The 23,132-nt window shown below is 41.4% G+C and overlaps 1 protein-coding gene across 13 annotated transcripts in view; it reads right to left on the reverse strand.

The window, feature by feature from the left end:
* Nucleotides 1–23,132, reverse strand: part of PARD3 (par-3 family cell polarity regulator) — a 683,059-nt gene that overhangs the window by 153,698 nt on the left and 506,229 nt on the right. For 9 of the 13 annotated variants that reach the window (XM_075922683.2, XM_075922687.2, XM_075922684.2 and 6 more), the window contains one exon: nt 15,067–15,177. The exons of the other annotated variants lie outside the window; for them this stretch is intronic. In XM_075922683.2, coding sequence (XP_075778798.2) covers nt 15,067–15,177 — 111 coding nt within the window. The remainder of the gene's footprint in view (nt 1–15,066; nt 15,178–23,132) is intronic. 13 annotated transcript variants of the gene reach the window in all.

Genomic DNA, 23,132 nt, shown 5'->3' on the forward strand with positions numbered 1-23,132 from the left:
AAGAGTGCCTAACAGTCTAAATCCCATAAAATAAAATAATTGACGTAGGCATTTTGGAAACTCTGCCTTATGTCTTTATTAACGTGCACAGTGAGGCAGTGCAGTTTGTGGCAAGCACACAGCAGGCTGCAAGGGGGACTGTAATAAACCACAGCGTAAGCACTAGATCTGTTGTTGCGAAGGCACAATTGTCCTCCCTTCTAAGCAAAACTGGTGTTGGCTGCTGCCTCAGGTCTGCAACATGTCTACCCAATTTAATTTATTGATCCTGAGACTGCCAAGATTCAACCACCACCCAAGTGATAATCAGTATCCCAGCCTCTTCCCACAAGACTAACTATATTACAAAAATCTGCATTGAACCATCACAGTTTTCTACTTATATGATAACCGCAGCAGTGCTTTTCAAGAACAGAAACAGGTTATTAATTAAAGGGCAGAAGCTAAATGACAATCTTTTCCATGCTGTCAGTTCACTGGACCAGCTTTCCCTTAATAGTTTATTTCCCTTTGGTTCTGCCATCTGATTGGCCTGCTTCTGTGTAATGGATTTAAAATAGGAAAAAACGGTGGCAATGTCAGAAAGCCTGTCAACATACGTGTGCCATTCAATGGGATGGCAACATTCATGTTAATTTCTACCAGAGAGTCATGCCAATAAAGAGGTCATTAAACGGGTTGGCCTGTAGCCAATTCTTGCCAGAGATCCCCCTTTGCTGATGGGAAATGCCTTAGGAGTTTGGTGTACTAGTAGGTAAGTCAATTTACGCATTCCATAACCCTCTCTGCTGCTTTCAGGGTGATGACCACCTTTCTCCTAGCTTTCAGCAATCTAGACAGTGTGCGAATTTACCCTCTGCTGCAACCATCCATCCATCGATCTCAGATCTGTTTCCTGCTTGGGCTCACAGATGAGAATTATATGGTGTGGACAACTTTGCACAGTCTGCAAAATTTACAGAATTGTTTAGAATTGTATTGATTTTTAAGCCAACATTTATTTCTGTAGAATCTACGGAAGAACATTTTAATCAAAATCAGTTTATTATGGACAGCACTGATGAACAGACATCACATTAGTATATTAGTACAAGCACAAAGGAAAAAAAGGTCATGTATCAAAACTGTGTAGTAGCAGGAACCTGGAGTACACATTCCTTTTCACCCTCCATTTGCATCTAGCATCTAAGTATAAGAATAATGGCAGAGAGCATTTATTTTCCTTCTCACCTGCACAGTACATCCAGGAATAGGAAGCACAGGGTTCACAGGCCAGTTTTAGCATCCCTGGCATGCTCTTCTTCATGTTCACAGAGGTTGTGATGCACACATCAAGTAGCCATGAATGCATGTGTGTCATTCCTCTTCAGCGTTGGCCCTCTAGTCAGCACTACACTGACACAACTGAGCTGACACATCCTCATCCTTATAATCAGGGCATGGAGTCCAAAGCCAAGAAGTTCAACTACCACAGACACCCTGCTAGTATCCCTGTGGAAGGGGAGGAAGGGATAGAAATTTTGCAGTCTGCCTTCTTTTATGTTCTGGCATCTTGAAACTTGCCAGACTAAATGCTATCTTCCTCCCTGGAAGTGGCTCCTGCGATCCCGAGTAGCAAAACTTTCAGCTGCTTGTTCAATGCTTTGGCCTGACTGAAGGAGCAAAGAAGTAGAAAAAGAGATCCATCAGTAATCCAGAACTTGGGAATCTCCAGCATTGTTTAATCCCTCTCCTGCTTACATCAGGAACACTATTTTTATCAAATTGGACAAGACAGTAGCACTTGCTTTGTTGGACCATTTTTTCATCCGTGATCTCCTCAGGCCAAAGAGCTCTGCTGGGGAACAGCATTAGGTGTCTGTGGCCAGGCTCAAGAGTGCCATGACAACTCTATCATGCAGAGGAACAGCAAGTCACATACTCACACATTTCTATTGTTAGGTCATTTCCCATACAGATACACAATGTCAAAAGTGTACTTGGTCATTCACAGGTATCTCATCTGATAATTGCTAGTCCAGGCACTCCGACCATCATCCTGCCAATAGGCTGAGCTCTGCCTTGCCCACAGTCGTCTCCTCAGTCTTCAATTTGGTGAAGTAAATGGACAGCAAACTCTGCATACACCTCTGTCTCCTTTTCAGACACCTAGTCTGGGTGGGTGCTGATACCTCTTCTATGTTGCTATGCTTCCAGGGCATTGGGCAGAATAACTAAAGCTGAAAGATGAAGCAATCTCTTGTGACAAAAAATGGAAAAAGCCATGGAAAAAGCCAGAACGATCCGTGAAGTGGGGCATTATGGGTTTTATACATAAGTTGTCCCATAAAGCCTGGGGGGGAAAGGAAAATAATAAAAACATCGCCAATTTTGGTGTGTGCAACTGTTGCTGGGGCTCCGGGGATAGCAAACATTTCCCAGAATACTTGCTGTAAAGCCTGGTTGGGCTCAGGTTTAGTTGTGAACATGAAGTTCTGAGGAGAGTAAAAGTATGCCATTTTCCACCTGAACTGTCGCCTGTAGCCTGTTAAATGATGATGCCCTTAACTGGTTATAAAAGAAAAGTTCCAGCTGCATTGGGAATGGAGCTTATGCTGCATGTTTTGACTATGCCATCAGGTATCCTTTTGATTATTCAGATAATTGCTACTGTCCTTAAGAATTAAATAAACATGGTACTTAATTGCTGCTAGCTACAATGTGTTAGATTCCTGTAGTGCAGTCTAGAGGATTTTATGGGTTTTCAGTGCTGTTCAGTTCAACAGCAATAAACACAGTTCAGTTTAACAAGTTAATAAACCTAGAGGATTGACTCATCTTGTTTTTAAATGGGTATTTGGTATTAAAATATAAGTGTATGGCCACAGTGGATTAAAAATAAAAGCAACTCCATTGTTCCTGAAATAGTTTATCAGATTTGGGGACAAACTTTTTCTTATAAAATTCCTTGTAGATTACTATCTAGCCTCATAGATACAGCAGACTTTCAATATACAATCTAGTAATCTCTGCTCTATGAAAGGGCCTTATAAAATACACAAAAGGAAAAGTTTTATGGAAAAATTGACAGTTTATAGCAATTGTCATTCCACCAATGGCCCAATCTAAGCATCAACTGAAGTCAATGGCAATAGTTTCAGAGACTTGAATAGACAAAATGTATTTTTATTTTTCTCATATTTTATTCTATGGAAAACACTGAAACCATGAATGTCTATTGTAGATATAGATGTAGAGGTGACGAACACTGCTGAGAAACATTAAGCAGGATTGGTATAAACCAAATCAAAAGCAGACTTTACAACTGAATGTGGTATGGTTTTATTTGAAAGATATATGTGAACACTTAGTAGGTTATGTAACAAAACCAAGCAGAAATTCTCTCTATATTACAGTATATACAATTTCTTTTTTCCTTATGCAGGATGAAACAGTTTTATGAAAATATTTGGCTAGTGGATGGGGGAAGAGTTGGTGTTTTCCAATAAAAATATTATGGTCTCTCTGGGAAATTTGGAAGGACACCAGGAGAGTGTCCTGCTGTTCAACCCTTACTCCATCTGATACTTTAATAGTTCCAGATGGCCTTTACTGGAAGATAACGCTCCCTTTATTCTTTTATTATGACCTTTCAGGTCACAAATTATCTGTAGGATGCTGTTGCCATCCTTTCTTCTTGAGAATAAGGTAGATGCTTAACATTAAATGTCAACTCTTATTAGTCCAAATTTCCAGTGATGCAAAGAGAGTCCGTTATTCCAATCACCATTACTACTGGAGGAAACGTGTTTAGTTTTTCTTATACTGGTATTCTTCCTCTCTTCTATAGAAAAGTAATATTTAGTTAGATACACTTTTTCATCAAATACTTCTTGTTAACACGTGTCCAACTAAAAACAGACCATATGGTAGATGACAATCATTTAGAATATGTAAGAATCTGTTATGAAGAGACACTATGAAGTTTTGGTGCATGCCTTTTGATTTTTTTGTTTTTAGATTTCTGAAGATTTATTGTGTAAGTTTCATTGCAAGAAAATGAACATTCACATAATTGATAAAAACTATTTGTCCTTTTCTATAGTAATAAATAAATGCATTGACCTTGCATACAAAAATATTAAATAATCTAATATACTAAATAAAGTAATAAGGTTAATTTCTTTCCTGCTGTTACTAAATTCATGTTAGCAGTCTCGCTTCAGCTTGACATCAATTAATGATTTTAATTCCAGACTCTTGTCACAGTGCTCACCACCCTTTTGTCTAATTAAAATGGATGATGCATGATGAAGGGAAAACACAAGACTTCTGTTCTTGATGTAACATTTCTATTCATTAGTATACTTTTACAACAAAAGGCTTGTAGCTTTAATGGCACTAGAAAAGATGAAGAGAAGTTTATTATACGTAGGAAGTATAGGCTCACATACCCTCAGGAAATATACAATACAGGAAACTGCCTTTATGGAATGACCAAATCCTCTGGGACAAAATATCAATGGGCTATTTTAATTTCTGATGTACATATGAAGTGTTGCATCCAAAATTCAGGAATATTATTTTACAAAAAAAGTGACACTAAAAACAGTCTTGTCTATATTCCAATATTTTTTAAAAAATCTGAGTTAATATAAAATCTTTCCAAAAGGATAATGGGTAACCTAAATCTGCTCCAAAATGGCTTTCTTGAAATATGTAGCATACCATTCTTCCTGTGTCTCTTTAAGACAACAGTTTACTAGTTATTTTTTCCGGGGCTTGTAGTTTTCTATTCAAGTAAATAAAGCAGTGACAATGGTTGTCACGGGAAGTTGTTTAATCTGCTGTAGTTAAGAGCTCCATCAGCATTTCCCGTCTAAATTTAGGTTTTCACATGTTTATTATATGACATTAAAATTAACTCTGGAATGAAGCTCAACATAACAGCATCATAAGCAACCATTTATAACGTCAGTTTTCAGTTCCTATCAGGTAGCTCTGGTGCACTACAGTACACAGAATTTCTGAAAAGGACATTCCCTTTCTCTTGGTTACTGTTTGTCTCTAAGTACACAGAGTACTAACAATGCCTTCCTTTGGAAAGTGAGAAAGTACCCAATAAACTTATTAAGTAAAATTGGGATTTCATAGATCTAAAGATGTAAAAGATAGATAGGATCATTCTGATTCTCTAGTTCAACCTCCTGCTGAACACAGAATTTGTTACTGCAGCACTGACAACAACATAAAACATCTTCTGAGCAGGTGGACGACACTATCCCTACCCACATATCTACCCTCCATTTTCTTTAAAAACATGCAATATTCTCTATTTAGACAAGACATACAAAATGTAATGTTGGGAGCTCCCCCTTCTGGCTCTGCAGCTGCACTTGACAGCCACTATTCCCAGAGCAGTACTGATGCCATTGGTGCTGACATTTGCACAGACAAGTATACAAACAACAGAAGATTTATGTAAATTTAATCTCCTTTACAAAGTACAGGACGAAAATGTCAAAGCTTCCAAAAATAAAAAAAGGACAAAATTAAACTATATTTTATATAGAGAGAGCGCGCACACAGCACTCCTACCCCAGTACAAAAATCATTACAGTAAACCTGGATAACAACTTTAGAGCACAGAGGAAAACAAGACCAGTCAGCATGGTCCCCGACCTCAATCCAGCACTCATTCCCACTACTCTCTCATCTGCCAAGCACTCTCCCTAACATCTCATAATAAGCATCTTTTCAGCCCTTTGTCCATCTCCAAGTTTCTCATCATTCCTGCCACTGATTCCCAGCACAAATGCTTATTTTATATTCTTCTCTTCTAGATTCAGAAGTCCCTTCCTCCTCCCAATACCTGCCCCATCCCAGACAAATCCTCAGAATGCATCTTGTTCCCAAGCATAGCAGTGTTCAGCTACAGAGTGATAATTGTTTTTGTGATTATATACAGTAAATTCTATTTTAAAATAGCATTTGGCAAGTCGATTGGTGTAAAGTTTGTCTAGACAGTTTGGGGTTTATGAGTGGGGATGGAATAAAATATTAAAATTTACTAATGGTTAAAAATATAGTAGCCTAGAGATATTTGGCAACTGCACTTAATACTGAAATACAATAGCTAGAATGATAAAATGCTCCATTAGATCAATGATCTTTCAAGATGAGATAGATAATGGACCCAAGGCTGGATTAAGACAGGCACTATTGGCCCACGCATAGAGGCCACTCATATTCCAAATCATGAAATTACATCAGAATTTCAGCTTTTATGGAGTGCAGGTATCTAGTAGCGAAGAACATGGAAAATAACTTTACAACAGATAATTGTTAGAGATACCTCAGTCTATATTTCTTATATATCTGCCACGTGGATAAAAAGAGTTTAGTTAGTCCTAAGAGTGGGGGGAAGTTACTCCTCTGTAAAAAAGGTAAGCTATACAGACATCAAGGAAAGGTCACCTACTTTGTACAGGACTGAGTTCTTCGAGACATATGTTCCTGTGACTGCTTCACATCAGGATAAATGTGCATGGTCATGTCATCTTAACTGGAGATTATTTTTGGCAATGTCTAAAAGTCCACACTTGTGTCCCAATCATCATCCTGCCCCAACAGGACAGTACACAGGGAGCAGTGAACCCACTGCCACTCCAGTTCCTTCTCAACCACAAAAAGAGGGACTCCAAGGCAGAGGGGAAGGAGGGTGGGTAGTGGAGAACCAACAAGGGTTCGTATCTCAAAGAACTCCAAGTTTGGTACAAGAAAAATAAACTCTCCATCTTTGAGTAGTGTCCCTCTGGGTACTCCACCTGGGGGGTAGTGCACAGGAGTCTCCTATCATGGAAAATGTGGCACAAGAGCAGGATTCAGCAGAGAACATGGGACAGCTTCACTGAAAGCTGTGTCAACTCTGAAAGCAGTCACAGGGATGTCTGATGGGAAAATATGGGTACTGAGGATCAAGCAGCTGCCCTGCAGATGTCTGGATTAGGTACATTTTTAAGCAAAGCTAATCAATCAGATTGAGCCCTGCTGGAATGAGCATTGAATCTCAGAGAAGGACCAACTCCTGAGGTTTTGTAAGAGTTTAAAATGCAGCTGGTAATCTATTTGGATAGTCTTCCGATGAAAATCACCTGTCTGTTCATATATTCTGCAATTGAGATGAAAAGCCTAGGTGGAATCCTGCTAGACCTGGTCACAACCAGGTAAAAAGGTGGGAACTCTTCCTACGTCCATTATATGACTCTTCTCTGGAAGAGTGAGGCAAGGGATAGCACACTGGCAGGTAAATATTTTGGCTGATGTTCAGTTCTGAAGAAACCTTGTCACAATGAATTATGGGTGTCAATGAGGGTTCAGCCATTAAGGCTCCAAGCCTCTTAGCTGAGGTGATGGCTATGAAGAATGCCATATTAAGGGACAAAGGAAGGGAAGAACAATTTGTAACTGGTTCCATGATCATAGAGTTTACTAGGGATGTTAGATATAGTGTAATTGAATAGTAACCACATGAAAACTTAGTGGTTATATGACTATTCAATAGGTGCTGGGGTGGGGCTGGCAGCCCCACTCTCAGGGAGCCTCCTGCCACCCCACGCTACTGCCTTTGCATCAGATGCAGCAGCATGGTGTGGCAGGTAGGAGTCAGTCCGCAAGGGGAACCAGTTTAAAAACCAGCTTCCCGCACAGACCAGTTGCATGCAGCTCGAGAATTCCCATGTCCATGGTGGGCCCAGGCTCACTGCAGACAGAGATGTGATAGCAGCTAGGTGAGCTTTAATGGAACTCAATGATGCTCCAGTGGTTTTTAAGTTAAACTGGTAATTCAGAACATATGTAAGGCAAGATTCAAAAGGAAGCATAGAAATACACCAAGTCTAGAAGAGTTTCCACTTCTACACTTTAGTTTTTCTTGTTGAAAGCTTCTATGAAGCAGAACTGGTAATAAGTCGGGGGAGCAGTCTTGTTCTATACCAGGCAGCTTACCCAGTAGACAGGCATTGAGGTAAAGTGCCAGAAGACTCGGGTGAATGATTGCTCTTTCCTCTTAAGTGATGCAATTCAGTGATAGGGAAAGATGGAAGTGCAGTTGCAGAGACATGCGAACCAGCTCTGGGAATCACATCTAAGTCAAGATTGTATTATGACGATAGCTACTAATCTTTCTTATTTCAATTTGTTCATTAAATATAAAAAGTAAGGGCGGTGGGGGACAAGCATAAAGCAGTACACAAGCCCAAGGAATAACCCCATTGAGTTGTAGCCATTGTCTCCTCTCAAGCAGAATTGTCGACATTTCTCGTAAGATGGAATAGTGAAGAAACATATCTGTGGATTGTTCCAGGTAACACATCTTCTGGAAAACCTGTTCAGCTCCTACTCATGGTTCATACTGGAAGATACGCTGAGAGAATCCATCACTGTATTCTGTAGTCCTGGTAGACTAACCACTGAAATTACACACATATACACACTGCATACATACCAATTTTATAACTTCTGCACACAACGAGTGGCTTTCTCCACCTTAATGATAGATATTATAAACTGCTGTTCTGCATTACTCTGATCAATGGAAGAAGGAGGAGGTGCTAGCAACTCTGATGAACTGCTTTGAGTGCTAGTATGTTGATACTGAGGATATCCCCAGAGGATATCCTCTGAGATGTGGGGTTTTGGGAGATTGTGCCCCACTGCAGCAAAGAAGGGTCTGTAGTGAAAGCGCTCATGGGTGGACAACTACAGGAATGAAATTACACATTTAGTGGGTCTTTCCAACAATTCAGAGTTTCAAGGACCCTCCAAGGTTTGGACACCCATTTGTAGAGAATATGCTTGTTGGGTGAATGGATGATTCTCTGCCAAGCTCAAAGACACTGAGTGGTTAGTCTTAATGAATGGTGTTGCAAGCACACAACATACCATGTGGGCCAGAACTTGTAGGCAAGTCTGCACTGTGGTTTACCAGCTTTGTTTTATCTTTAAAATAAGGCTAGACATAGTGGCAAATCTGTATTTTGACAAGTATTGTCTACCAGTGTTGGAGATGAAGTGGCCCCAATGAAGTCTATGCATGTATGAGGTAAAAGCCCACTGAGTAAAACGGAGATCATGTTTTGATGGGTTCCTATCAACATCTGTAGAACTGAAAGACCTTTTAGGAACTAATTATCCATGTTGAGAAAGACTATTATTCCCATCTGGTGAAGGTGAGATGCAGCAACTGATAGGACATTGGTAAAAACCCTTGAGATGGTGGAAAGACCAAAGGATAGAATGAGATACTGCATACCTACCATGAAATGTAGAAATGATCAGAGTGAGGGATGGATGACATTATGGAAGTTTGAGGTAACCCCCCCCCCCCCAATTATCTAGATACAAAGAGGAAATTATTGTTGGTAAGGTTACCATTCTGAACCATTTGAGCATGGATGAATATATTCCAAGTACTGAGATTCAGAACTCATCTCCTTCTCCAATTTCTCTTTGGAACTAGGAAGTACTGAGAATAGAACACTTTTCTAACAAAAGTCTCGTGGAACAGGGTCAATTGCCATACCAGCCACGCACAGTTCCCTGGATAGCATGGATTGTAACACCTACTTAAGAAGGTTAGTGTGAAAAGGATCCCTGAAGAGGGACAGGAAGTGGATTACAAGTGGGGTAGTAGGGAGTTGAACTAGATGGAGTAATCTGTAGAAATTATTCCAAGATCTGTGTGTCCAAGGTGATCAGCTCCCAGGAAAGTAGAAAATGGGAAAGACAATCCCCATAGTGGTGGGGAAGTGCAGGATCTAGAGTGGTAGATGGTTCATGACCAATAGCTCAGAGTGGACATTTGGAAGACGTCGCTGATTGACAGAATGCCCATTTTTAGATCTGAACTCTTCCTAGGCGGGGTTCAGAGTGCTTCATGGGCTAGTGGTAGACAAAACAAGATTATGGGGCTGTCTATCACCTTCTGTACTATTTCTTTGTCACGGGCATGTAAATGCATAAAGATCATATCATCCACAAATTCTTGTGAGATTAAAGGAACCTATATGGAGCACTGCTAAACAATTCAGCCTCTGCAAAGGGAAGATCTTTAGCTATATCTTATACCTCCCATGGAAAGCCAGAGTACTGCTGTCAGGAAGCTTGATGAATACAGTGCATAACTACTGCCAGAGACATGAGGCATTTTGCTGTGTTGAGGCTTGAAGAGATGTTTTGGCATCTTCTCTTCGATTTTTCCTCACTAACCTTCTGTAAGGGCCTTCAGTTGTTCCCTGTGATCCTGAGGAAGGTGTACAATAAAAGATGCAAACTTGGAAAAATACCTGAAATCATACTTTGCCATCAGGGCTTGTAACTGGCTTTTCTGAACTGCAGAAAGGACAAGGAATAGCTCTTATGAACCAAAGGTTCTAGCTCTATCTGATGGATTTGAACAGAACCAATGTTGTCTGTTCTATTCATTAACTGCCTCAACCACTAAAAGTGTTACTCCTACGATGGAAGAAAAAATACTTCAAGCCTCAGAGCCTGATATTGTACTTCTTATCAACCCACTTGCTTATAAGTGGTACAATGGGTGAGATTGACCACACTGTGCATACTGGGTATAGATAGCAATCTTACCCTGAGGAGATATATAAAGGATGTCCAGAAGGGAACACTGAAATCTGTAATGTATGTGTCACACATTTTATAGGGTCCTTGAAATCATTCAAGTGAAATAGTGAAGGAGGCATGACTACCTGATGAGGAAGAGGACCTGTGTGAAATGATATTTCTTCTTCTTATAGGTGATGAATGTTCCTGATGAGCAAGACTCAAGGGCGTTTGCCATTGTATTCTGACACATCCTCTTTTGATGTGGGATCCTGTAGAACTGGATATCCAGAGGATATCCGGAGTACAGCTGCAGACCCATAAACACTTCTGATGAAAATCTCCAATCAAGTGCTTATGGGCTCACGCACATACTGATGTGGGCCACCCACAAGGACACTATTTGAAGAATAACTATCCAAATTAAACCAGTGCACAACCTAGCCAAAGATGTTGGATTTGCTGGAGAAAGGAAAAACCCTGGGGGAAGGACAAGAAAAAGTAAAGATGTCAGAATAAGTTACTAAAAGGAACTCTCCCTCCAGCAAGGGGAACAGATCAGATCCAGAAGACAAGACTGGGCAGGAGAAGAGGAAGTGCAGAAGAAGTCTGGATTCCCAGAAAGAGACTAAGGGTACGTCTAGACTACATGCCTCTATCGCCAGAGGCATGTAGATTAGGCTACCAGACATAGGAAAATGAGGTATACCATGGGATGAGGTATACCTGGGTGGTCGACAAATACCTTTGATGTCGACACCTGCGCGTCCAGACTATCGCGCTGAGCCGACAAACAGCTGATCAGCTGTTTGTCGGCTCAGCGCGGCAGCCATGTAAATTTAAATGAAGCGGCGATTATTTAAATCGCCACTTCATTTTCCTATGTCTGGTAGCCTAATCTACATGCCTCTGGCGACAGAGGCATGTAGTCTAGACGTACCCTAAGACAAAAAGGACTATCAGGTGAAGGGAAGAGTGAGGTTGTTTTTCCATAGATTAGGATAGCTACCGTGCTTCATCTAGGAGTTAAAGTGTATGCATAGTTTAGAAGTGCCTTTGCAAAGTCTGCGTGTTACTTGCTGCAACTGTTATGAAGTCCCCAAAAGGGCAACAAAATAATTCACAGTACACACTGAGTGGAACCCTGAAGAGGGAATAGGGCAGCTGTGAAGAGACTGGGGGAGCAGTTGGGGAATGGGCTCCCACTTCCCTATGAATCAGAGTTGGAGTCTGTACCTCAATGGCTAAATATACAGTATTATTACCTTAAAACCGTGAGAGTCAAAGTTTTGGGTACAACAGTCAGATGATCATCCACAAAGGGAGAGCAGTGAAGGCAGTAACATTTGCCCTTTATTGAATATAACCAATATAGCAATGTCTGCCTGGGTCTCAAGAAAGCCTGAAACACCTCAGAGGTGTCAACTACCACATCTGCCTCTGCAAGATTTTAAACCAAAGATCAATTACTTTGAAATAGGGATGTGAATGTGTACCCATGTATATGGTTAACTGATAAGCCTGAGTTCATCAGTTAACCCTCATGCAACCCCTCCCCCCTGCACTGCTGCCTCTGATACAGGGGGCCTAGTACCAATGTGCCTGGGGAACCATGCTTTTAAGACAGTTCCCCATTTGTGTGGGCTCCCATGGAGCTGCCTGCCCCACCCCCTACACAGCTGCCTCACACATAGGCTGGGGGGGAGGGAGGGAAATCGAAGGTGAGAGCAGGTGCTCACGGGGAACCAACTTAAAAACCAGATACAGTCATAATTCAAAATGATCTGGACAAACTGAGGAAGTGGCACTGCCACCTAGGGCTGTGAGCTTGTCAGAACACATAACCCAAGCAATCTGGGTTGACTAGTTGGTGCTAGGAATTAATCAAAGATAATTCATTAGCCTCCCCTCTCAGAATAAAACAGTGACCCAGAATATATGCAAGCCTATGATATGAGATGAAATGCCAATCTGAGATCCTGGCAATTTACCACCAATAAGCATCCCTTTAACAATTTTTATAATAGTTGGTGCTAATTCCAGGTTCCCAACAAAGTTTCAGAGCAGATTGCTAAACATACATGGTTTATTCCCCAATATTTTCAGCTGGACAATTTACTTCTTGCACTACACTTCTTTGTTAATGTTGCAGGCACACATGCTCCAGAGCTGGCTAAAATGACATTCTCTTTTTAAAAGGAATTATTGTTAGTATCAGTATTATGTTTATAGAAGTCAGGTTTTATCCATTTCAAACAGTGATAAATTGAAGTACATTAATTTGCTTATTTGTCTTCTGATCAATATGAACAAAATACTTTCAAGAGTTTAAGGAAAATACTATTGTAAGCACATTACTATTAAAATTGCAAAGTCAGAGTATAATAATTTTATAAAATTGTGGGCATGATTGATTTTTTAATGGACCATTCACTTGTTCTCTGACCCCTAAGGATTTTTTGTTCCAAGCCTCTTATACATAGTAAATTCATTAAATTCAACCTAGCTCCCAAAAGTATTGCATCATTAAAGGTAGAGCTTCAAACACTAAACAAAACTGAGTGAGAGTGTAAAATACAATGAAAGTGAAAAAAGGAGTCATTATGAACTAGCATCATTTTACTGTCTCTCCCAGCAGTATTTCTAGTCTTCTGGTTAATTTTCATGGGCAATAATTTATTATGTATCTAGTATAGTTACATTAAAAAAAAAAACCAAAACTGCAATCTGATTTCAACAATTCAAAACCACCAAGTCACCCACAGAACTTGTGTTATCCCATTGTACATATGACACAAGAAGGAGGAAGCCAACAATTGGAATGAGAATGTGAGGACAAAGGGTCTGGGTCACAATAAGAAGATTGTGCCGTTACCAGGCTTTGCCATGTGCACATATTGATGATTCAAATGAATATATACATTATTTTATGACACTGAAGGAGTGAGTTTTTTTGGAGAGATTTCAAGAAGGTGAGAGTAGTGTGGTGAATGGGGTTTGGGAGGTTGTTCCATACATAGGAGGCTATACAGCAGGACTCAGAATGACTTTTACAATCAGTCTTATATCATACACATTCTATAATCTTATGTATAGTATCAAGAACAATAATTTAGTGCACCATGCAGAGATTCCAACATTCAGCTGTGATGATGTTACACATGCACACACACTGTGTTACATATTTGCTCCAGTTTTAAAACTTCCCTTTACAGTTTGACCTGGGAAAGCAATTACTTTAAAAGAATGTCTTAACAAAACAGAAAGTTGTTCACTGCTCCTATTTTTTGTTCGATCTGTAATGGTTTGACCTCTCTACTAGCAAAAGGGAAACTCAATTAAGCTCTGTTAAAGATTAATCCCATGTATATTTTTGGGAGCCAAACATCAAATATAGAACTCACAGATTTGTATATTTTAAGGCCAGAAGGAACCTTTATGATCATCTAATCACACCTGCATTACACAAGTCACAAAATTTCACACAGTGATTTCTGCGTCAAGCCCACAACTTCTAGTTGACATACAGAATTTCTTTTAGAAAGACATGCAGACTTCCATCCCAACTCTAGGCAAAATGATCCAGTGGTTAATAAAGCCTCACTAAAAATTAGTACCTTATTTCTAGTTTTAATTTGTCTAACTTCAGCTAGCAGCTCTTCTAGATTGTTATGCTTTTGTTTCCTAGATTCAACAGCCACCTACTCTCAGAAATCTTGTCCCCATCTGGGTACTTTTAGATCGTGATAGAGTAACTTCCTAATCTTCTTAGATTTACCCCTAAATGAAGATTAAGCCTGGGCCTGAAAGAGACAGGGTGAAATTTAGAGTCTAAATATTAGCTTGCTTAAAACAATGAGCAGCATATGACACACACAGCATAAAGGCTTCCAATGTTAAGGGAAGGGAGAAGAAGGCAAAAATAGAGGTATTCATCACTCAGTTTTACAATTAATAGTTTAATTTACATATTACTCTATAACAACACAGACAAAATTGCAGTGACAAATATATTTGCAATGATAAAGTTTTAAATTCTGTTGCTGATCACCATAAAAAATATCTAACAATAAACTAAGTATGCATGGGAAAGATACAAAATTATTTCAATTTTATATAAATATTTGTTTTCTGAGAAACCTGTAAAATTGATTATAGAATCAGTTTTGAGAAAAAAACTGAAGTTACTCTTTCATCTGCCCCAATAAAGAAATAATTATACAGCTACTGCTGGCTGCATAAAAGATACTGAATAGAGTAAAAAAACTGTCACTGTTCATGTCCCAAATAAATCCAGTTTATCTGTGTTTCTTTCTATTATATTAAGTATATAAACACATTGGCACTTAGGTAATTTAATCAATGAAAACCAAACTTCAGTTGCATGTAAATTCTTGAGTTTAAAAACAACACAAAAACAGAACAAAAACTCTCTCTACTAGTGTTTAAGCAAATACTGAAGTCTACCTCTCCTGTTCTTGCTTCATTCGTATTCTCTCCTCTTCTGAAGTAAGGGCTTCCTGAACTTTTATTTTACCAGATTTCTCAATCTTGTCATCTTTGCGATGTTTGCCAAACCTGTTAATAACAAAACATTCTAACTTGTCAAATGAACACACATGTATTCCTCTTTTCCTAGGACAATGTTGTGCTAATTATAGGAGGAGTTTTTTGAAAACCAAGAGGGGAGACTGCCAAGACTTCTGAACCTCCATTTTAAATATTTTTCTCTTTGTTTTCTTGAGAATTTATAAATGGGAGGTTTATTTTTTTTTAACAGTGTATGTTTTTTTCCCCCTAACATTTCTGGATCACTAACTTTAAATCCAAAGTCAACCAATTTTTTTAAATTACTCAACACTGCAACTTCCAGAGAATGTAAATCAGAATTGACATTAGTCTAGGCCCTTGTTTTATGAAATGCAAAGCACAATTCATGATCATCTGTATAATAATTACTTGCTAAGCAATATCAACTCACTTCACTCTAAAGCAGCAGTTGCATTTGCTATAGTGGATAGTATTCAAACAGGTGGATTTTGCCTTTAAAGCCCTGTATGGTTTGCAATAGGAATGTTAATGTGTAGACCACTACACAATTAACCGTTAAGCCTTGGCTTATTGATTAATCTTATTGACTACACGCACTCACCTCTCCCCCCTTGCTGCTTCTGTATTGTGGGCAGCAAGGTGCGGGGAGCGGAAGCCCATGCCCGTGAGGAGCTGGCTTTAAGCAGATCCTCCACTCACCCTGCACTGCACTCTCTGATAGAGATGCAGAAGCACAGAGGGTGAGGGGGAGCAGACTGAAGCTGATATGAGTCGGCAGCTGGCTTTTGGCTCTCTGCGTGTACTAGCTTCACAGATCACCTGCCCCCCTTGCTTCTTCCTACAGAGGTGGGGTAGGGGAGAGGCAGGAGCCAGTGCTTGGGTGAGGCAGCTTAAAAACTAGTTCCCCCCAGCACTAGCACCACGGTGCTGTTCTCCCCTTCCCCATGCTGCTGCCTTTATCAGAGACAGCAGCGTGGGGTGGGGGAATGAGGGAGGCTGACACAAACCAGCCTCTGCCCGTGGCAGCCCAGGCTCACCATGGACACAGGCTGGTTCCTGGCAACATCGCCCAGCCACGGGGGGGGGGGGGGGGGGGGGAAGTCCAAGGTCCCCGTGGACAGGGGCTTCTGCCAGACCAGCCTCTGTCCACGAAGTGTCCAAGCTCAGACCCCCCCAGTCAGCGGCTGCTGCCACCCCGCGCTGCTGCCTCTGTATCAGAGGCAGCACTGTGGGATGGCAGACATCCAGTTTGCGCAGGGAGCTAGTTTTTAAACTGGCTCCCTTCACAGACTGGCTCCCGTCTTCTACCTCACGCTGCCCCGTCTTCATGGTGATACAAAGGCAGCAGCACAAGGCGGCAGGGAGCTCCCCAGGAGTGGGGGGGGGAGGGGGGAGAAGAGTGCACTGGCTGTTGGCCCCACCCCAGGGGTCTATCAAATAGTCATGTAACTGATAAGATTTCAAGTGGTTATGTGACTATTCAATTACACTATATCTAACATCCCTAGTTTGCAACCTGGTTACCTGTAGAATTGCCTCTCTCCCTGCTTTTGCGATTAATGTCTGTGGAGGTTCTTGAGCTGAACCTCCTTCTCTACATACAGGAAAAAGTTGCCAGCAGAGTGCTCTCCATGAGGGTCCCTCACCTCTGGAATTCCTTTCCCACACTGGGTTAGCCAGACCACAGAACTGTTAAACTTCAGGAATGCTGCTCATCCCAATGTCTTTTCCCAAGCATTTACCATTTGGGGAGGGGAATGTCTGAAGTTTGCTGTTTATATATAACTAGCTGGACTGACCCGGCATTGCCTGGGAAACCGGAGGAACAAAATTTAGAAAAACAGAAGCTGGTCCTGACAGCCTCCAGCCACACCGCAACTGCCAGTACCTGACATCTGACCATTATGGTAGACCACCATGCTTTTCTACTGCTGCATACTGCAAAATCTCTGACTCAAAAAAGAGGCATTGCAATGTTGAGAATCAGAGCTATTTGACTTGGCAAACTTAGATACAAAAGTCACAGTAGAAACTATGTCTCTGTTTTCTTCCCATGTCATGAGTCTTGGAGCCATTAAAAGCACAGTGGAAGGGAGAGCCCCCAAGTCATCATGGCTTGTTTCCCCACCATTGTTGGAAGCATATGGAGGCCCCTGTTCAATAGTGCCATGTTTTGCTTCCTATCAAATTATATTTTTGCTAATTATCCTTGTAGAAGCTACTTTTTTTTCGGTAGAGAAGTAGGGGATAGGCTTGCTGGGTCTGCAACTTCTCATCCAAGAGCTGAGTATAGGGATGTCTCAATCAATGGGGCTGAATCCCTACTGAATCTGAGAGATTTCAAGGTGACATCTCAAACTCTTCTCCCATCTTTTTTGATGAAAGTATGAGTCAACTACCTGAGCCTGCTGGCACCTCTATAGACCCTCCTCCAGCACCACCTTCTTGACCAGCTGCCCCTCCCATGGACAGCATCTCTCCTCCCCCCCCCCCCCCCAGGATCATCCAGTATCAAACCCAGGACCAGTGCCCAGATTTGAGGGATTCCCCCCCAGAATCATTCAGTGCCCCTCAAAGGAGACCTCCCCTCTGCCGTGGACTTCATTTCTCACTTCTCCCTGCAGGATTGTCCAGCCCCACTTCCTTCATCCCCCTACAATCCTGCCCTCCCCCCACTCGCCCCCAATGGTCCAGCCCCACGTCCCTACAATCCTGCCCTCTCCTCCACTCACCCCCAATGGTCCAGAACCCCACCCCCCCACTATCCTGTCCTCCCACCACTCACTCCCAATGGTCCAGCACCCCCGGACCAGCCCGCCCCCAATGATTCAGTCCCCCCAATCCTGCCCTCTCCTCCACTCACCCCCAATTGTCCAGAACCCAACCTCCCCACTATCCTGTCCTCCCACCACTCGCTCCCAATGGTCCAGCTCCCCCGGATCAGCCTGCCCCCAATGATTCAGTCCCCCCAATCCTGCCCTACCCCCCACTCACCCCCAACAGTCCGGGTCCCCGATGCACCTCTTCCCGGACATGTTTTCAAAGTGACAGCTGAGCCGTAACAGCAGCCCCGCCCCCTCCACCTAGAGCAAGCCCCGGCAGCAACCCACCCACCCATTGGTCAGCCGCAGGGACCCAAGCCAATCGCAGTATTCTCCAACAATGGCAGAGAAGCCGCTTCTCCTCGCACTGCCATGCTTCGTGCAGCCCCGGGGAGAGGCATCGGTCTCTCATCTTTTCCCTCCCACAATACCTTAAAACCTTCTCCTAGAGGAAAGGTTATCCCTTGGAAAGTTTGGTTGCTGTAGGTCTTATAGTGTGCAAGTTATTAGAGCACAAACATACAAACATTCTCCTTTATATATTAGATGTCAAGAGCAGAGTGTGAATATTAAATTTTACCTATTACAGATGGAATTAATCTTTTGTACATTGAAATAAAGAAAATATTTCACAAATTTTAGGAAGTAAGAAAGAGACAAGTTTGGGGCATATTTAGAGCAGAAGAGATAACATCTATGCATCTATTGAGCCCATTATATTTATCACTTCAAAATTATTAAGAGTATTTTCTCCATCAAATGCACTACCTAAACTTATGAAAGTAGATAGTCGCTTGTGGTGCAATTCACTCAGAAGTTTACCTGAACAGTAAAATGAAAGCACTACCACCGTGTGAAGTGGAATCACTGGTCCAGATAAATGTTTACAAATAGAAGAATACACATTTCTCTTAAACACTTCAAAAATCAGCATTCATCAGTCAGAGGAAAGCTTGGAAACTAGCAGGAATTTATAATTTTTCCCCTTTCCCTCCTTTCTAAAACAAAGCCACTGTGTGTGTCAAATACATATTATCCAGCGACCGTACAGAAAAATTAATCTCACGCCACACCATCTAAACATAGTATTGTATAAGGCAGCAAAGTTTATGGATCTTAGCGATAGCTATAAAAATGCAGCAAATTGGGACTATTCGAGCTCTGGTGTACACGGATGAGCTATGTTTTCTTCAAGATACTCATTTCCAAAGTAATCCAGGCCTATGAAGCATAAGGCTAAATTGATCATTACTAATTATTTGAAAATGGAAAGGGAGAGGACATGACAGAACTGGAAACTATGAAACACGAAAACGTGATATAATACTAAGATAACAGTTGAAAATCTCTGATAACATATTGGCCCAGTTGCTTTATGCATCACTTTTATAATTAAAATTCAGAGATCAGCAATACCTGGACAGGAAAGGCAGAATAATAAAAGGTCAATATGGCTGCATTAGGAAATTTTTAATTGAAGGAATCCAACAAAAATTGGAAACATTGATAAATTACTAAGCATGGATAGAAAAGAACAGCACAAAGCATGAAGGTTAAGGCATAAAATGGGTTAGACATGGTAAGGGACACAAGCCAGTAAGAAGAGGTTCTATGAATACAACAGGAAAAAGAGAAAAAGCGTTGGTCCACTATTCAGTGGGGAAAATGGATGACATCCTGACAATGGAAGTATTTGATGCCTTACTAACGCTTTTACTAAAATTGTTAATTATGACCAGATGCTTAACACAAAATTAACAAGAAGGAGGAACACAAACCAAAACAGGGAAAGAGAAGATTAAAGAATATTTGAATAAGTTAGATGTAATCAAGGTTGGCAAGGCCTGATGAAATTGTCTTTATTGTAGTTGAGGAACTAGATGAAGCATTAGTGATTATCTTCTTCAAGAATTGCTGATGGACAGCTGAGGTCTCAGAAGAGAGGAGGAGTACCGACACAGAACCTATATTTAGAACCTGTTTATCTGATGAAGTAGGTTTTGCCCATGAAAGCTCATGATACTATATATTTTTCTTCATCTCTAAGGTGCCACAGGACTACTCATTATTTTTAAAGTTAGAGACTAACACAGCTGCCCCTCAGAGACTATATTTGAGTAACAAAAGAGCAGCTGGGTGAATTATAGATCAATCAGCCCATCTTTGATATCTGGAAAGATACTGTAACAAACTATTTAAAAATCAATTCACAAGCACCCGAAGGAAAATAGAGTGATAAATTATAGCCCACATAATTTTCTTACGCCATACCAATCTAATTTCCTTCCTTGACAGGGTTACTGACCTAGTGGATGGGGAAGCAGCAGACATAATATATCTTGATTTTAGTAAGCAAATTGTGATCTAGATGAAATTACTATTAGGAGTGTATGAGAACAACTGGTTAAAAACTAAACTCAGAGAGTAGTTATCAATGGTTCACTGTCAAACTTGAAGGACATATCTAGTAGGAGTCTCTTCTAGGTCCATTACCATTCATATTTTAATTTATGACTTGGATACTGGAATGGGAGACCATGCTTATAACCTGTGCAGATAACACTAACTTCGGAGGGGTTGCTAGTACTTTGGAGGACAGATATTACATTTCAAAATGGCCTTGATAAATTGGAGAACCTGTCTGAAATCAACAAGATGAAATTCAGTCAAGGCAAGTGCAATGGGATACATTTTGAATGGGAAAATCAAAGTGCACAACTACAGAATGGGGAATAACTTGCTAGAGAGTTCTGCTGCAAAAGACCTGGGGGTTATGATGGATCACAAATTGAATATAAGCCAACGATCTGATGTAGGTGTGAAAAAGAAAAATATTCTGAGGTGCATTGTGAGGAGAAGAGAAAGGAGAGTCTGGCGTCCCAGGGGTAAAAGATATACTCTGGGCCCAGTTAGCCCTGCAACGAATGCCAGACCTGGAGGGGAAAGAAAAGGAAGGAGCCTGGGTCAGTTTGGGACTAACTAGAAGGGATGCAGAAGCCTGGTTCGGCAGTCTCAGGGCATGAACCAAAGCCTGACTGTTCAGCAGCCAGGGGACCAAGCAAGCTCACACTCATCTGGAAAAGGGAGTACCTATTGACAAGCCCCAATTAAAGCAAATCTGAATTCTTTGGGCCATATCCCAAACATCCAGGATTTAGATAAGGAATGGTCTGAAGTTCCTGTGTGAGGAACACATGCAGACAGAGAGGCAGCATGCTTCCCCCTCCTTCTTCCACCTGCTTCCTCAGCAACCTAACCACTAGGTTACGGAGCCACCAGGGACCTGGTCACATGCATTAACATGAACATAGTATATACGACACAAGAGATAACTGGCCCACTCTACTTAGGAGACCTCAGCTGGAGTACTGGGTACAATTTTGGATGCTGCACTGTAAGAAACATGTGGAAAGATGGAAAGAGACATGAGAAAAGCAAGAAAAATGATAGTAGGATTAGAAAATCTGAGCTATGAAGAAAGGTTAAAAAACCCTTTTGTATTTCTAATCTTGGGAAAAGGAGTTTGGAGTAGAGGATTGGAGTGTTGGAGGGGGTGGGCGTAGGATTTGAGAGGGAGTTTGGGTGTAGGAGGGGATGCAGTGTCTGGGTCGGTGTTGTGACCTGGGGCGCGGGTGCAGGAAGGCATTCAGGGGCTTGGGTTGTGACCTGGGGCAGGATCTGGGAGGAGGTATGGGTGCAGGAGAGGATTCCAACCTGGAAGAAGGGTACAGGAGGGTGCGCAGGGTCTGAGAGGGGGGATTGTAACAGATGTAGAGAAGCAGGAAATGGTGTAGAAATGTGGGTTATGACTGGGAGTAGGGGATTGAGGTGCAAGGTCTGAGAGGGGGTATCAATGCAAGAGTGGGGATGAAGTGGGTTTGGGTTACATGGGGTAAAAGTGCAGGAGGATGGCAGAGGCTTGGTGGGATAGAGGGGATGGGATGACAGAGGCAGGTGTTTAGCTAGGTAGCTCCCAGCCAGCACCCTAGCATGTCCCTCAGACAAACTCCCTGCCTTCCATGCCCCCACACACTGCTCAAAGCAGCTGGCTGTGGGGACAATGTACTTCTCTGAACACTGTAAGCCTGGGGGAGGGGTACTTCACACTATGCCTGTCCTGAAAACATGCAGCTCCCACTGGCCCTGAACCCCTGACTGGGCAGGGCTGATTAAGCAGTTGTGGGGCTGTGCTACCACAAAGCTTAGAGGGAATCTTGATCACAGGTAAGATTTTTATCCATGTTTTAGATCCCATACGCTGGATGAAAGGCCAGAGCAGCGTAAAGAAGCACTAAATCCCAGTATTTGGGCAGAGGATTTCACTAAGGCCAAAACCATGCAAGACAGCTACACAACCTGGGATAGATGGTGTGCTGGGAAGGGGTCAGTGAGGGAAGCTGGTACTGAGAGATGCATGTCAGGGGTCAGGCTGCAACATATTCTACTGTGGGGATTTCACACAGCACTATATTTCATAGGCAAATTGGGCTAGGCTGTTGTAACTCTGACAGGACCCCAGTGCAGTCTATGTTATTCCAGAATTAGGCAGATACAAAAGTGACTTGAAGCCACCATGCCTTCTGTCCCACTGGGCTTAGAGTTCTTCATTGTCCCTTTTGGCAGCACACCCTTAATGTACAATGAGAAATACAGACCAAACCAAAATGTAATACTCCCTCTCCACCTGAGATAATTCTAAAATAATTCTAAATGTAACTTTCTTCTGTTTTAACATAGTTTCAATATTCTTCTGAGGATGGATATAGCAGAAATCTTATTAAACAATATCCTCTTGATAACAATGCAAGCAAGAGCTTATCTCACACATTAGTCAGTTTATTTAGTATTTCGTTACTCCAAGTTCTGTGACTTAAGGCACAGTTTAAAAAAAATGGTTTAGTGCTACTCTCATTGGAACATATACAAATATTTCAAGAAGAATTTTTGACAGATTGAAATAAGGGGTGTTAATTAAAAATATCTTATCTATCCAATAGTGTGAGAAACTGATGAGGGAGAGCAACTGAAATCTTGTTCACTCTAATTGCCAACATACTCCAGGGTTCTATTAATTTTTAGCTGCTTAATTCTCTTTTTGCAACACAGGCCAGAGAACATTTCAATATACAAGTGAACTCTCAAAATCAGATTCAGTTTTAA

This window comes from Pelodiscus sinensis, chromosome 2 (assembly GCF_052426305.1).
Source record: "Pelodiscus sinensis isolate ZL-2025 chromosome 2, ASM5242630v1, whole genome shotgun sequence".
Lineage (NCBI taxonomy): Eukaryota > Metazoa > Chordata > Testudines > Trionychidae > Pelodiscus > Pelodiscus sinensis.